General features: G+C 43.9%; 1 protein-coding gene and 1 long non-coding RNA gene across 3 annotated transcripts in view; one reads left to right on the top strand and one right to left on the bottom strand.

The window, feature by feature from the left end:
* Positions 1-1299: 1299 nt before the first annotated feature.
* On the bottom strand, positions 1300-7692 carry LOC112103152. Its single transcript, XR_002907813.2, has 3 exons — positions 7375-7692; positions 2585-2731; positions 1300-1515 (listed from the first exon to the last, which is right to left on the bottom strand). It is a non-coding gene; the product is annotated as an uncharacterized LOC112103152 (long non-coding RNA).
* Positions 7693-7970: 278 nt separating this feature from the next.
* SYBU (syntabulin) overlaps positions 7971-13816 on the top strand; it is a 51282-nt gene continuing 45436 nt past the window's right edge. Inside the window, exons 1-2 of one of the 2 annotated variants that reach the window (XM_024194776.2) lie at positions 7971-7999; positions 9420-9630. In XM_024194776.2, coding sequence (XP_024050544.2) covers positions 7973-7999; positions 9420-9630 — 238 coding nt within the window. In that variant the 5' untranslated portion in view covers positions 7971-7972. Of the gene's footprint in view, positions 8087-9419; positions 9631-13816 lie in introns of both variants that reach the window. The other variant, XM_024194775.2, reaches the window with a different exon arrangement.

Genomic DNA, 13816 nt, shown 5'->3' with positions numbered 1-13816 from the left:
AAGTTGGAGCAGGCTAAGGTTGCCAGGCATCTGTTTTTCGACCAGAACACCCGGTCAAAAAGGGACCCTGGTGGCTCTGGTCAGCACTGCTGACCGGGCCATTAAAAGTCCAGTCAGCGGTGCAGCGGAGGCCTGGGACTAAGGCAGGCTCCCTGCCTGCCCTGGTTCCGTGAGGTTCCCGGAACTGGCCGGCCCCTAAGCACATGGGTGGCCAGGGAGGCTCCGTGCACTGCCCCCATCCTGAGTGCCAGCTAAGCAGCTCCCATTGGCCGGGAACCGCAACCAATGGGAGCTGTGGGGGCGGCGCCTGCAGGCGCGAGGGCAGCGTGCAGAACCTCCCTGGCCACCCATCCGCTTAGGGGGCGCAGGGACCTGGCGGCCACTTCCTGGGAGCCAGGGTAAGTGCCGCCGGGACCCTGCACCTCCTCCCGCACCCCAACCCCTGCTCCAGCTCTGAGCCCCCTCCTGCACTCCAAACCCCTCATCCCCGGCCCCACCCCAGAGCCTGCACCCCCAGCCAGAGCCCTCACCCCCCCGGACCCAAACCCTCTGCCCAGAGCCCTCTCCCGAACCCCTCATTTCTGGCATCACCCAAGGCCCACACCCCTAGCCCAGAGCCCATACCCCCCCACACACACTCCAACCGCCTGTCCCAGCCTGGAGCCCTCTCCTGCACCCCAACCCACTACCCCAGCCCGGCCAAAGTGAGTGAGAGTGGGGGAGAGCGAGTGACAGAGGGAGGGGGGATGAAGTGAGCGGGCGGTGGGGCCTCAGGGAAGGGAAGGAGCAGGGGTGTTCAGTTTTGTGCGATTAGAATGTTGGCAACCCTAGAGCAGGCCCATAAAATTATGACCAAAATATAAACATTGTACTATATATGGAATAAATAAGATAAGAGTTTGGAAAGATTCTTGTTCTTGTTTAGTGCTAATGATTTAAAATTCTGAAGCCACAGATATGTTAACTGAAATATTTACATGCATTGATTTGTACATGAAAACCGATATATTATCCATTTATCTTTGTTCAATTTAAGATCCCAATCCTACAAACATGTACACATGTTGTTAATTTTACTATCATAAGTAATCCCAATGGGCTTAATTTAGTACTATAATTAAGCTAAAAAGCTGTCTGCAAGATATGAAAAATATTTTTAAGAAAGTAACTTTTTAACATTGTTCTTGCTTTGTTATTTTATTTTCGATGTTTTTATGATAAAAAGACACATGCAAGATTAGTAAATCCCAATTTTGACATTTTTATTTTTTGTTTTCTTCTTACAAAAAATTACATGACTTTGCAAAAATATATGATGTTTTTCTTCTTCGAGTGATTGTCTACATGGATTGCACTCTTGTTGCACATGCATCCCATATGTCTTAGATTGGATTCTTTTGGCCAGCAGGATCTGCTGGGGCACATCTGCATGCTAGGTGCTTTTGTCCCCTGAGCCCACCAAAGAGCAGAGCGGGCCCAGCCCTTGCAGTGTCCATCTGCTTCTCTGCAAGTCTGCTGTAAATAATGATTATTTAGTGTAGTTACATAATATAGTACTTAGTTTGCCCATTGGCATTTTTTATTTTTTTTTAAAGAAGGAAAATTTTTACTGTTTTATTGTATTAGTTTTTCACAGATAATAGTACTTGGAGCCATTCCCACCCCTTTGTACATAGATTCAGGCCATTATGGTGGAAGATAAATCCTGTGTCCTTTTATTAAAATTGTGTCCTCCTAAATAATGACAATGCAAATTATTGTTCCAGGCTCCTCTAAATAAGTTTGAGGTTTGATTATTAATAAGCTGGGGCTGATAATGTTAAGACTTAGGCATGTGAGAGTAAGACTCATTAAGGACTTCTCATATGGTTAAAGCTACTTACATGAGTGTTTGAGGGTTATTCTTTATATGCAAAACTTCCGCTGAATTCAATCAGACTCATAGTTCTACTTACAAGATCTGGCCCATTGTCTTTCATTTCCCTTCTCCTTAACATCCAAAAATGAAATGAATGATGAAGGATAAAAATAAAAAGTGATGATCCTGACTCAGAGGCGACATGTAACTCTTGATAATGGGAAGGGGTACAATTTTAAAGTTCTGGGGGGCACGTGACCACCTCACAGAGGTTTTCAAACTGTGGGGTGCACCCCGCTAAAGGGGAAGAGTAACGTTCGGAGGGGGCAAGTGGCGACGCCATGCAGCGGGCCAGCGGAGCTCAGTCGGGCCAGCTCCGCATGGCAGGGCAGCAGGGTTCGGTTGGACCAGTGCCACGCAGCGGGGATGAGGAGAGAGTGCCATCTCCACCCCCTGACTCATCTCAGCGGGCCACCCAGCCTGCCTGGGCTGTGGGGGGGCACAACCAGAAAATCTCCCATATGTCGCCTCTATCCTGACTCCTTGTGGATTATATTTTCAATAATTACCATATCCAAATGAACACTTCATCCTGACAGCATATCATGCATATTAAAATCCTTATGAATTCCTATTAGGTTTAGTGCCTCTACAATCGTAGTTATCTGAAGAAAAGAACACAGACATATTGTAACAGACTGTCAATGTTTGCCTGAAACAACTCACCCTTTTAGGATATGTTGAGTCTTCTGGGAAATGGTTCAGTGGGTTCTGCTTAGTTGTCATCCAACCTGGATATAGAGAGGTGCAGGGAGTGGCTCTTTGGGAAGACTGGATCAAGGTTGTGGGCTGCGCAGTCTTGAGGGAAGATTTCTAGGAGTAGCCAAGCGTAGGGAGAAGGTTTGAGTTGATCTTTACCATCTTATTGCTGCTTTCTTTAATAAAGTCAATTAGAAAAGCAACTGGGTTATACATAGCCTGGATGATATTTATAGAGCAGGTTAGGAAAAGTGCCTGATCTCCATCTATCAAAATTAGGAACCACAAAAGATCATTCATACATTTTTGTGTATGTGCATAGAATCTTCTGTTGCCCTCTATTGATAAGTTACCCAACTGCATTTTGTATTGATTTCCCATCTCTAGCCTTCATTCAAAATATTTTTTTTCCAATATTTTTAATACAGAGGTGCTTACAGTCTTCTCTTTCTCCAAGGTTTGATCTTGTTGATTATTTTAAAAACATCCTGTCCCATAATGTTATTAGAATAGTTAATGAATAACCTTTTATTTTACATTTCTTGAATGATTTGCACTGTAGTTTATCACCTACACATTGACCCCCAAACTTTCAAGTAAACGTTTAAGATCACAAACTTATTCTTTTTATCCCAAGGTCAAAAGACCAAAAACATCAAGACAATTCATCACGACCTTGGATAGACCAAGACACTACTGACACTTGACCAGAGAGTGTCTTGGTCTATCCAAGGTCGTGATGAATAAACTTATTCTTAGTATTCATAAATAATCTAAAATGTTTTTTCTTGGTTTTAAGATCACTTGTATTTTGTGCTTTCATAATCCTTCTCATTTCCATCCTTTCCCTAGTTTTGAAAAATGAATTTCAGCACCATTTGAGTAGTTCTTTTTCATGTTATGGTCTATGTCATATTTGTGGAAAAAGAAAATTTAAGTGTCATAGGCCTGAAGCCGGCAAAAGAAAGCTGCTTCATAATTCATTGTCAGGATGCCAGGACCAAATCCTGCTTATGCTACACAACTCCTGTGGGAGATGCTCATCCAAGAGCAAATTTGGCTCATAAGCAGCATAAAAGAGTTTTTGCATTTTGCTGACAAGTGCTAAGCAGTCCACAGAGTTGTAGGGCAAATTAATTACATTCTGGATCAGTAAGTTGGAATACTTGGAAAAAAGCATTTGCAGGACCAATGTGCAAATGGATGGAGAGAGGGGCTATTAAAATGAACTTCACGGGAAGCACCATAAAGGTTTCCATAATATGGCTGAGGTTTTTCTGACTAGTTCATACGAACAACTTCCATTACTGAGATATTCATAACTCTGAGGATCTACTGTACTACAGAGAAAATAATGAAACTGACCATGAACCTGCAGAGATTTCTCTCTGTTGCTGTATGGGGCCTATTACACAAAGTGTATTCAAATACACAAAGCAAACAAGCAGAAAAAAGATTTTTTTTGTCTCATCTCAGTTACAGTTATCAAAAGTGGTATTTGTAGCAATAGTATGTCAATATTTTTAAAAGTGATTTGTTTTAAAATGTTTCTTTGGTCAGGAAAACAAACTAAATTTGTTAAAATTATCAAATGAGGGAGAAAAAGCAAAATAATTCAACAGAGGATCTGGAAATAATCATAGAATCGTAGGACTGGAACTTCTCAAGAGATTATCTAGTCCAGTCCCCTGCACTCATGGCAGGACTAAGTATTATCTAGACAATCCCTGACAGGTGTTTGTCTAACCTGCTCTTAAAAATCTCCAATGATGGAGATTCCACAACCTCCCTAGGCAATTTATTCCAGTGCTTAACTACCCTGACAGTTAGGAAGTTTTTTCTAATGTCCAACCTAAACCGCCCTTGCTGCAACTTAAGCCTATTGCTTCTTGTCCTATCCTCTGAGGTTAAGGAGAACAATTTTCCCCTTCTCCTTGTAACAAGCTTTCATGTATTTGAAAGCTGTTATCATGTGCCCTCTCCGTCTTCTCTTTTCCAGACTAATCACACTAATCTTTTTCAATATTCCCTCATAGGTCATGGTTTCTAGACCTTTAATCATTTTTGTTGCTCTTCTCTGGACTTTCTCCAATTAGTCCACATCTTTCCTGAAATGTGGCACCCAGAACTGGACACAATACTTCAGATGAGGCCTAATCAGTGCAGAGCAGAACAGAAGAATTACTTCTTGTGTCTTGCTTACAACACTCCTGCTAATACATCCCAGAATGATGTTTGCTTTTTTCACACCAGAGTTACACTGTTGATTCATATTTAGCTTGTGATCTACTATGACCCCCAGATCCCTTTCTGCAGTACTCCTTCCTAGGCAGTCATTTCCCATTTTGTATGTGTGCAACTGATTGTTCCTTCCTAAGTGGAGTACTTTACATTTGTCCTTATTGAATTTCATCCTATTTACTTCAGACCATTTCTCCAGTTTGTCCAGATCATTTTGAATTTTAATCCTATTCTCCAAAGCACTTGCCACCCTTCCCAGTTTGGTATTGTCTGCAAACTTTATAAGTGTACCCTCTATGCCAGTGGTTCTCAACCAGGAGAACGCATACTGCAGAGGGTACGCAGAAGTCTTCCAGGGGGTAATCAGCTTATCTAGATATTTGCCTAGTTTTACAACAGTCTACATAAAAAGCACTAGCGAAGTCAGTACAAACTAAAATGTAATTTAGACAAATGAGAAAGTAAGCAATTTTTCAGTAATAGTGTGCTGTGACACTTTTGTATTTTTATGTCTGATTTTGTAAGCAAGTAGTTTTTAAGCGAGGTGAAACTTGGGGTACACAAAACAAATCAGACTCCTGAAAGGGGTACAGTAGTCTGGAAAGGTTGAGAACCACTGCTCTATGCCATCATCCAAATCATTGATGAAGATATTGAACAGAACAGGACCCAGAACTGATCCCTGCAGGATACTTGATATGCCCTTCCAGCTTGACTACTCTCTGTGAACGTTTTTTCAACGAGTTATGCACCCTCCTTTCAGTGGCTCCATCTAGGTTGCATTCCCCTAATTTGTTTATGAGAAGGCCATGTGAGACAGTATCAAAAGCCTTACTAAAGTCAAGGTATACCAATGGACCACTTTTCCCCTCTTCACAAGACTTGTTACCCTGCCAAAGAAAGCTATTAGGTTGGTTTGATATGATTTGTTCTTGACAAATCCATGCTGACTGTTACTTATTACCTTATTATCTTCTAAGTGTTTGCAAACTGATTGCTTAATTATTTGCTCCATTATCTTTTCTGGGTACTGAAGTTAAACTGACTGGTCTGTAATTCCCCAAATTGTCCTTATTTCCCTTTTTTATAGATTGGCACTATATTTGCCCTTTTCCAGTCCTATGGAATCTCTCCCGTCTTCATGATGATGATGATCTAATGGACAGTTAATATTATTTGAACAAAGATATGACTTTAAATCCTTGGAATTATTCCCATATATATGGAGTGTTGGGAATAAAATGTTTGCTAGAACATTAATGACTGTTTCATCACTTTAATGTTACCCTGGAAATTTTTATGCAAAAATATCCCAAAGAGATAAAAGGGGATATATACTTAGGAATCTTAAGGCAGCATGAAGACTTCATTTTGTATATAATTTGTTCCTTAGAACATCAGGCAGGCAACTGATTCAAGCTCCAAATGGAAAGCTATGGAGAGGGCTGTGACTGAATATTAAATCATCTTTTCCTTAGCTGAGTTGCTATGGTGATGGCAATGCTGCACAGCTTAATCTGCTGTTTCTATTGCTGCAACAGCTTTGCTGGCGCATATGGGATATCTATGCACACATGCCATGTATAGCTCACTAGAGAAACACACAAGAGGAACACATTTTCTAGTGGGATGGAGGACTGAATTTCTATTTCTGTGGTTTAGGTGTAAGGTTGCAGTCTTGCATTTTCAATGGGGACTCTGGTGTCACTGCAAGAGGTGGATATCTGGGACATTTCCTGATGTGTTTCTGCCTGGCTGCCTATGAATGTATATTTCAATAAATACACTTGTGTAATATTTTCCAAGTATACTGCACCTTTCATCCAAGGATTTCAAAGTACTTTATAAATATAATGACCCCCTCACATCTGTGATTTACAGGGCTGATCTGAAAGAGAATATTGGCAATGTCAGGCACGGGCTGGCTTGATTTTAATTGGCAGAGCACAGTTTGGAGCAATGGAGAAGATGTGGATCTAATCCCACTATTAGGTTAATACATTAGTAATCTAATTGTTTGTGTATTTAACAACTAGCCTGACAACTTCTATTGGTGCAAAGTAGAAGGTACAATGTTTGCTCCTGCAGGTTTTGAGAAGCACCTCTCCTTTCACTCTGCCTACATGGTTCCCAGAGCTCCACAAAAGGGCTGATTTCTGAACAGCTATTTTTAAACACTCACTGTTATTTAATATTTATATTACAGCAGCACCCAGAAATCCCAATCAGAATTGGTGTCCCATTGTATTGGGCACAGTCTGTGAAAACAAAATCCTCCCCTAAGAATTTTACAATGTAAGGGGCACTGATCCTGTAAACAGACCAGCCCCAATAGACAGCTCCCTAGGCAGAGGCTCCAGAGCTTCCTCCCCCGCCTAGATCAACATAAGGCTGACACTCCGATCCTAGAAAAACTGTTACTCAATCGAGTAGTCCCACTCAGCGGAGTAAAGCTGGGGCCTGGGGCAACAGGCATGAAGCATGGAGGAGAGACACAATACAACAATTTTAGGTACCTTTCAATGTGTTGCTTAAAGATGAAGTGGCAACTCCCCCCTCCTGCCCCTTAGCTTCCTTCCTAGCGGCAAACGCGGGGACGGTTAATTGTAACTAACTCCGGCCTTCCTTGCCTGCAGCTACTGCCGGGAGAGGCGCCTGCTGCCAACCACCCACCGGAGGCTGCCGGTGTCGGCGCTGACCTCTCCCAGCCCAGAGGCCGCGCTGGCCTGGCTCCGCAGGGGCGGCGGGGCGCTGAGCTTCCAGGCGCCGGAGCGGCAGGAGGCTGCACCTGGCCGGCAATGGCAGAGCCGGGGCCCCACGGCCCGGGGTGTCGCTCCCTGGGCTCGGTGACAGAACTCGAGCCCTGCCCACAGGCTGCACCGGAGCGCCCCGGGCAGCAGGGAGCGGGCCAGCCCGTCAGGCGGCTGCAGAGCCTGGCTGCGGCGGCGGCGGCACCACGTGTCGGGGCGGGGGAGCAGCGGGCTGGGCTGGGCTGGGCTCGGCACTCCTGGCGGAGCGGAGAGCGACGGGTCCCTCCGGCAGCCCTTGCTCAGCGCGTCTCCTGTCCGCTCTCTCCCAGCCAGGTGCCCCCGGGCCGCGCCCGACTGAGGCGGGATGGGACCGCTCCGCGAGGGCAGCAAGGTGAGCAGGGCCGGCGAGGCGGCCCCGGAGCCCTTTGGCCGCAGGTGGCGAGTCCCGGGAGACGGACCGCGGGTGACAGGAGTACAGGTGCGGGGGGAGACGCGCAGGCGGCGGGAACGGGCTGGCGGGACGGGGATTGGATCGGGGGGTCTGAGGAAGGGGAGATCGGGTCTGACAGGAAGGGGAGATCGGGGTTGGCGGGGGGGCTGAGGAGGGGTGATGGGGGATCGGGACAGGCAGGGACGGGGTGTCAGAGGAGGGGGGATCGGGGCAGGCAGGGGCGAGGGGTCAGAGGAGGAGGGATCGGGGCAGGCAGGAGGCTGTGTGGAGGGGAGATCAGGGCTGACAGGGGCGGTGGGTCTCTGAGGAGCAGGGACGGAGGATCGGGGCTGGCAGGAGGCTGCGGGGAGGGGAGATCAGGGCTGGCAGGGGCGGTGGCGCTCTGAGGAGGGGGGATCGAGGCTGGCGAGGGGTCAGGACCGGCAGGGGGCTCTGAGGAGGGGGGTCGGGGCTGGCAGGGGGGGGGGGGGTGGGGGGCGGGGGGGGGACGGCTAGGGGGCCCTGAGTCGGGAGTAGCGCTGGAGAGATGGTATCCAGGCCCTTGATTCCATCAGCAAAGGCCAGACAGGCGGTATTCATTTGGGGTCACCTTCCACCACACCTGCTGTGCAGAGAGCAGGAGGAGGAGAAATTACTGCTACCATCACTGGGTGAAATGGGCTGAGTCATAGAATCACAGAAGTGTAGGACTGGAAGGGACCTCAGTAGGTCATCTAGGCCAGTCCTCTGCACTCAAGGGAGGACTAAGTAATAAGTAGATCATTCCTGACAGATGTTTGTCTAACCTGTTCTTAAAAACCTCCACTGTTGGAGATTCCACAACCTCTCTAGGCAATTTATTCCAGTGATTACTACCCTGATAGTTAGGCAGTTTTTGTCCAACCTAAATCTCCTTTGCTGCAATTTAAGCCTGTTGCTGCTTGTCCTATCCACAGAGGTTAAAGAGAACAATTTTTCACCCTCCTCTTTGTAACAACCTTTTATGCATTTGAAAATTGTTATCGTGCCCCCCCTCTGTTGTCTCTGAAGAGACAGATGCATCTGTCATCTCCCCCTGAGCCTTCCCCATAAAGGAATCTCCATCAATATATGTGTAAGGAGGGGAGCTCAAATGTGAGTTGGGATGGGTTATTCCTGGGGTACTTGGGATGATGGGTGCTTATGTGGAAGAGGTTACACTGGGGCATTTGTGGGGGAGTTGTGTGGAAGAGGTTAGTCCTGGGGCATTTGGGGGCAGCTTGTGGGTAGGAGTTTACTCCTGGGGTATTTGGGAGGGTGTTGATGATTAGGAGTTACACAGCAGGGAATGATACTTACGTAGATCGTGTCTTGTTATGTCCACCTTGTTGTTTTTGAGTAGGAGCAGAAACTGCAGCAGGAGAAGGAGATCTCCCGCAGCCGCATCCCTCGCCTGCTCCTTCGGCCTTATGTATCCCAGCAGCAACAGCAACAACAGAAAGTGTCCCCAGCCTCCGAGTCACCCTTCTCAGAGGAGGAGAGTAGAGAGTTCAACCCCCGCAGCTCTTCTGGAGGCTCAGCAAGGACCATCAGCAGCAACAGCTTCTGTTCAGGTACCAGCGCCAAACAGAGATGTCTGGCCTGATTTTCCTCTCATTTAACCTCAGGGTAAATTAAGAATAACTCCATTGACATATGTGAAGTTTGTGTTAATGATTGGAGAATCAGATCCTGTGTGTGTAACGTGTTTGGAGAGTAAGAATATGTTGGCATGCAATTGTTTTTCTTTATATGCTTAGTATAGTCACTGATGGGGATAGTGAGTACATTTACTGCCCTATTTGTTTATTATTATTTATTCATATGGTGCCTTAGGCATGCATAGTGCTTTGCAGACAAAAATAAAAATTGATTTCCACTGAAATCCAATATCTGTTTTTTTCATATATGTCTGCAAGTGACACCAGATGTTTCCATTTCAAATTCTAAAGGCTTTTCTTTCCTATCCATTGCTAAAAAGTTGGCATCTTTATTGCAACAGAACAGTTTATTAGGGATACATTTCGATGAAGAAAGAGTCTTAAAAACTATGGTGTTTATCTAGAGAATGTGGACAGACCTGAGGCCAAAGGAGCTAGATATGTAAAATAGGAGAGCTAGTTGCCATAGGGGATTACAGACCTGGGTCATGTACTGTGGTTGAATTTTTTTACATAGAACTCCACACTGATTTCATGTAGTGTCCTATGTGTGGATCAGTAGCAGAATATAAACCAGTGTGGCCAGGCAGAAAAATGGTGGCTGCAATCTTTAGTGTTAAAATGAAATTAACATTGTTTGAAAGTTTAACCTTCTTCCAAAGAAATGTAAAGATGCTGCATTGACTACTGGAAAATATTTAGCTTCACATACAGCATACAGGACACAGGTCCTGTGGAAAGTGCAATGGCTCAGTGATGTATCAGATGACAGAAATAAACTATAATTCTTGAACTACGGTACATGCTGTCTTTTGCTAAGACTGACTTTTGTGAGACTTTTTAAAATACATAACTAATTACCTTTTATGACATAGAAAATGTTAAACTAACTATCTAATATTACGCAATTGCTTCTACAGAATCTAGCATACTTTCAGATCCTATCCTGCAAAACTTATGTACCTACTTAATTTTATGCATTGTGAATAGTCCTATTGATTCTGTGGGAGTACTCACAGTGTGTAAAGTAATGTACGAGCAAATATTTTTGCAGAATCAGGGACTATTTCTTTTAATTCCTTGGTACACACTATGCCAAACCACAAGATGCGATTATTTTTTCCAAGTGAAGCTAGAATAGAATAATTTCTAATGAGCATTCTGATTTTTCCCTCCAAAATTGGATCCAAATTATTTTGTATTGTTTTCCCTAAACAGTAGTGGAATAGTTAAAATACATGCAAAAATAGTTACCTTTCTTAGATAAGGAATAATATTTTCAATATCCATCCATGGTTACAGTATTGCATCCTTATCTCTGATATATTTCAGAGCTCAGTGCAATGATCTATTAGATTATCATTTAATGAATAAAGGGCATCATTAAAAACCACTGAGGGTGGAAAAAAGGCTTCCTCCTTATCCTTCCATGACTTTTGAACAGTTCCATCTTATGCTTTTTTAATTTATGAGTTTATCTATTTCTTCATATATTACTGTACACAGGATATAGGAGTTGCCTAAAGGAATCTTCCACTGAAATTATTTTTAAAATGGTGCCTTTTAGAATTACATTTTTTAAATATCTCCAAAATTTGTCCCTTCTTCACTAGTGCCAGAACCTTTGCCCATGCCTCAACAGTCTCTCACTGTGACTATTGAAACATCCTCTTTTCTGGTCTCTCTTATTTTCATCTCTGATTTTTGAAGTCCATCCAACATACTACAACCAAAATTATTTGCTGCTGCTCCAACCATATAAATCCTCTCTTTGAATGCCCATAATAGCTTCCTACCTCCTTCGGTGTATATATATCTATAATCCACTGTTTTTGGCATTTCTAAACCACCAATTACAGTAATATTCAGAAGTACAATATTCAAGCTCTTCCGCTTCAAGACCCTGCACAGTTTTTAATGTCTGCATTCTGTCTCTAATCATCTCTTATTCACTCCACATGCCCTGTGCTAGTTCATCTTGATGCTCGTTGTTTTTTCCTACTAGTAGCTGTATGCCTTTTTTCATGCCACCCCTTTGGTTTGCCAGGAACATCCTCTCCAACATTGTGCACTACACAATTTGACTTGACAGAGGCCTCCTCAATACTTGCTGCTTTCGGTTAAAAAATTATCACTGACCACCAGCCTGGCCTTGCCTAACTGTCCTCCAATTTTAAAGCATGTATTCTTTAAAAAGAGGATCTTACAACATGCATGCATAACATAACAATACATGCACCTTGAGATTGGTCACTCCTGTCTCCCTCGGCCTCTGGTACCTCCTTCCCAACTTTTGTTTATGGTCATCCCTTGCCTTGTTGTGTCCAGTTTGGATTGTAAGGACCTCAGAACAGGGACCTGTCATCTTTTTGGTTTAAAAGTGACATACGTAGCTATAGTGGTTAAGCTTAACAAGTAATAACTTCGGGAAAGGTGGACAGATCATCAGGAGGTCAACATTCTGGTGATGAAAAAAGCCTGTGAGCATTAGAGTGAAAAATCTAGAACCTTCCCCTCCCATAACCACCATTACACACATGAGAATCCAAAATAAAACAATTACCTAACTGTGTAAATAGCAACGGCAAGTGAATCAACACCTGGAATAATTCCTTTCCCTTCACCCCTTCCCTTGAAAATCTCTACCCGCCCTTCTTCCCTTATCATTGACACCATGCTCTTCTACTATGGAAAGCCCTTTTTAAAAAATATAGAATCAGCTCTCCTCCCTAGTGCACTGTGCATATGGCTCTGCTGTTTGTATCCCCAGAGCTGCTGAGCCTGTTAATTTTCCTTGTCTGCCTGCACTGGCCCTGATGCATACCAGAAGGCTTCAAGTTCTTCTCCCTCTGTAACTGACAGGAGAAGAATCTTCTGGGGCCTGCTAATGTTGTTTCAGGCAGGCAGCGGGCAGAAAATAAAAGGGTTCAGGACCTCTGGGAACACTAATAGTGCTGCAATCCTGGAGGCAGGCAGGCAGCCGGGAAGGAAATACCACTCAACAGTGCAAAAAAACCACTTAATTTTGCTCCGTAAACTCTGCACTGGAGGAGGGGTATTAATATTTGCTGAGCTCAGATTTAAGGTTTGGGAATCATTTCCCCCTTTCTCTTCTAGAAGACTCCTTATCAGAGAACTTAATATATGTTTATGCAACTTATTGCATATTTAACAGTATTAGTATAATGTACTCATTCAGTCTGTGGTAGGAGCCCTTTCCAAATCCACACAAAGATATGGTGTATGGGTATTAACATACCTGTCTATTAAATTCTTGATAAAAACAGATTTTGAAGCATAGACTGCTTCTGTCCAATGTATTTTAGATATTCTTTCTGAAAACAGGTCAGGCAACTTACATTTGTATAGCAGTATTTATAGTATGTAATCTTTATTAAACAAGCTTGCATGGCTTCAATAGGTGCTGCTTGTCAGCTGACAGTGAAGCACTTCTCTTCCCCCAGCCTCTACTCTCCTTTGATTTGGATGTCAGCCATAGGATTCAAATGTCAAGCTGTGAAAAACATTCTCCCAGCAACATAGGCTGGTTATATTGCTACTGAGTATTTCCCCATGTTATGCATGTTTTCCTCATAAATTACACTTTTGGCTTTGAACTACACACCAGACTAACCTTGTCAATCGGGAGAAAGGTGCACACTTTAAACTCATAGACAAATAATCCAGTTTATGGCCCCTTTCTACAGCTGCTCCAAAGGAAAATTATGGTTTCCTAAAGACTTCTTTGAGAATTCCAGCTAATGAATCTACGTTCTAGATAATAAGACACTGAGGGTGGAGTGTTACCCTTGATTTGTGTGTACAACTCCATTTAGACTCATAGATTTTAAGACTAGAAAGGACTATCATGATCATCCAGTCCGACCACCTGCACATCACAGGCCACAGAACCTCATGCACTCCCACCTGGGGCTGTAATAGACCAAGAACCTCTGGCTGAGTTACTGAAGACCTCAAATCATGATTTAAAGACTTCAAGTTAGAATCCACCATTCACTCTAGTTTAAACACGCAAATGACCCATGCCACATGCTGCAGAGAAAGGCAAAAACCCCTGTGGTCTCTGCCAATCTGACCT

The sequence above is a fragment of the Terrapene carolina genome, unplaced genomic scaffold (genome assembly GCF_002925995.2).
Source record: "Terrapene carolina triunguis isolate 2854851 unplaced genomic scaffold, T_m_triunguis-2.0 Scaffold58, whole genome shotgun sequence".
Classification (NCBI taxonomy): domain Eukaryota; kingdom Metazoa; phylum Chordata; order Testudines; family Emydidae; genus Terrapene; species Terrapene triunguis.
The sequence above is the reverse complement of the archived record's forward strand: the minus strand, read 5'-3'. Positions and strand labels throughout refer to the sequence as shown.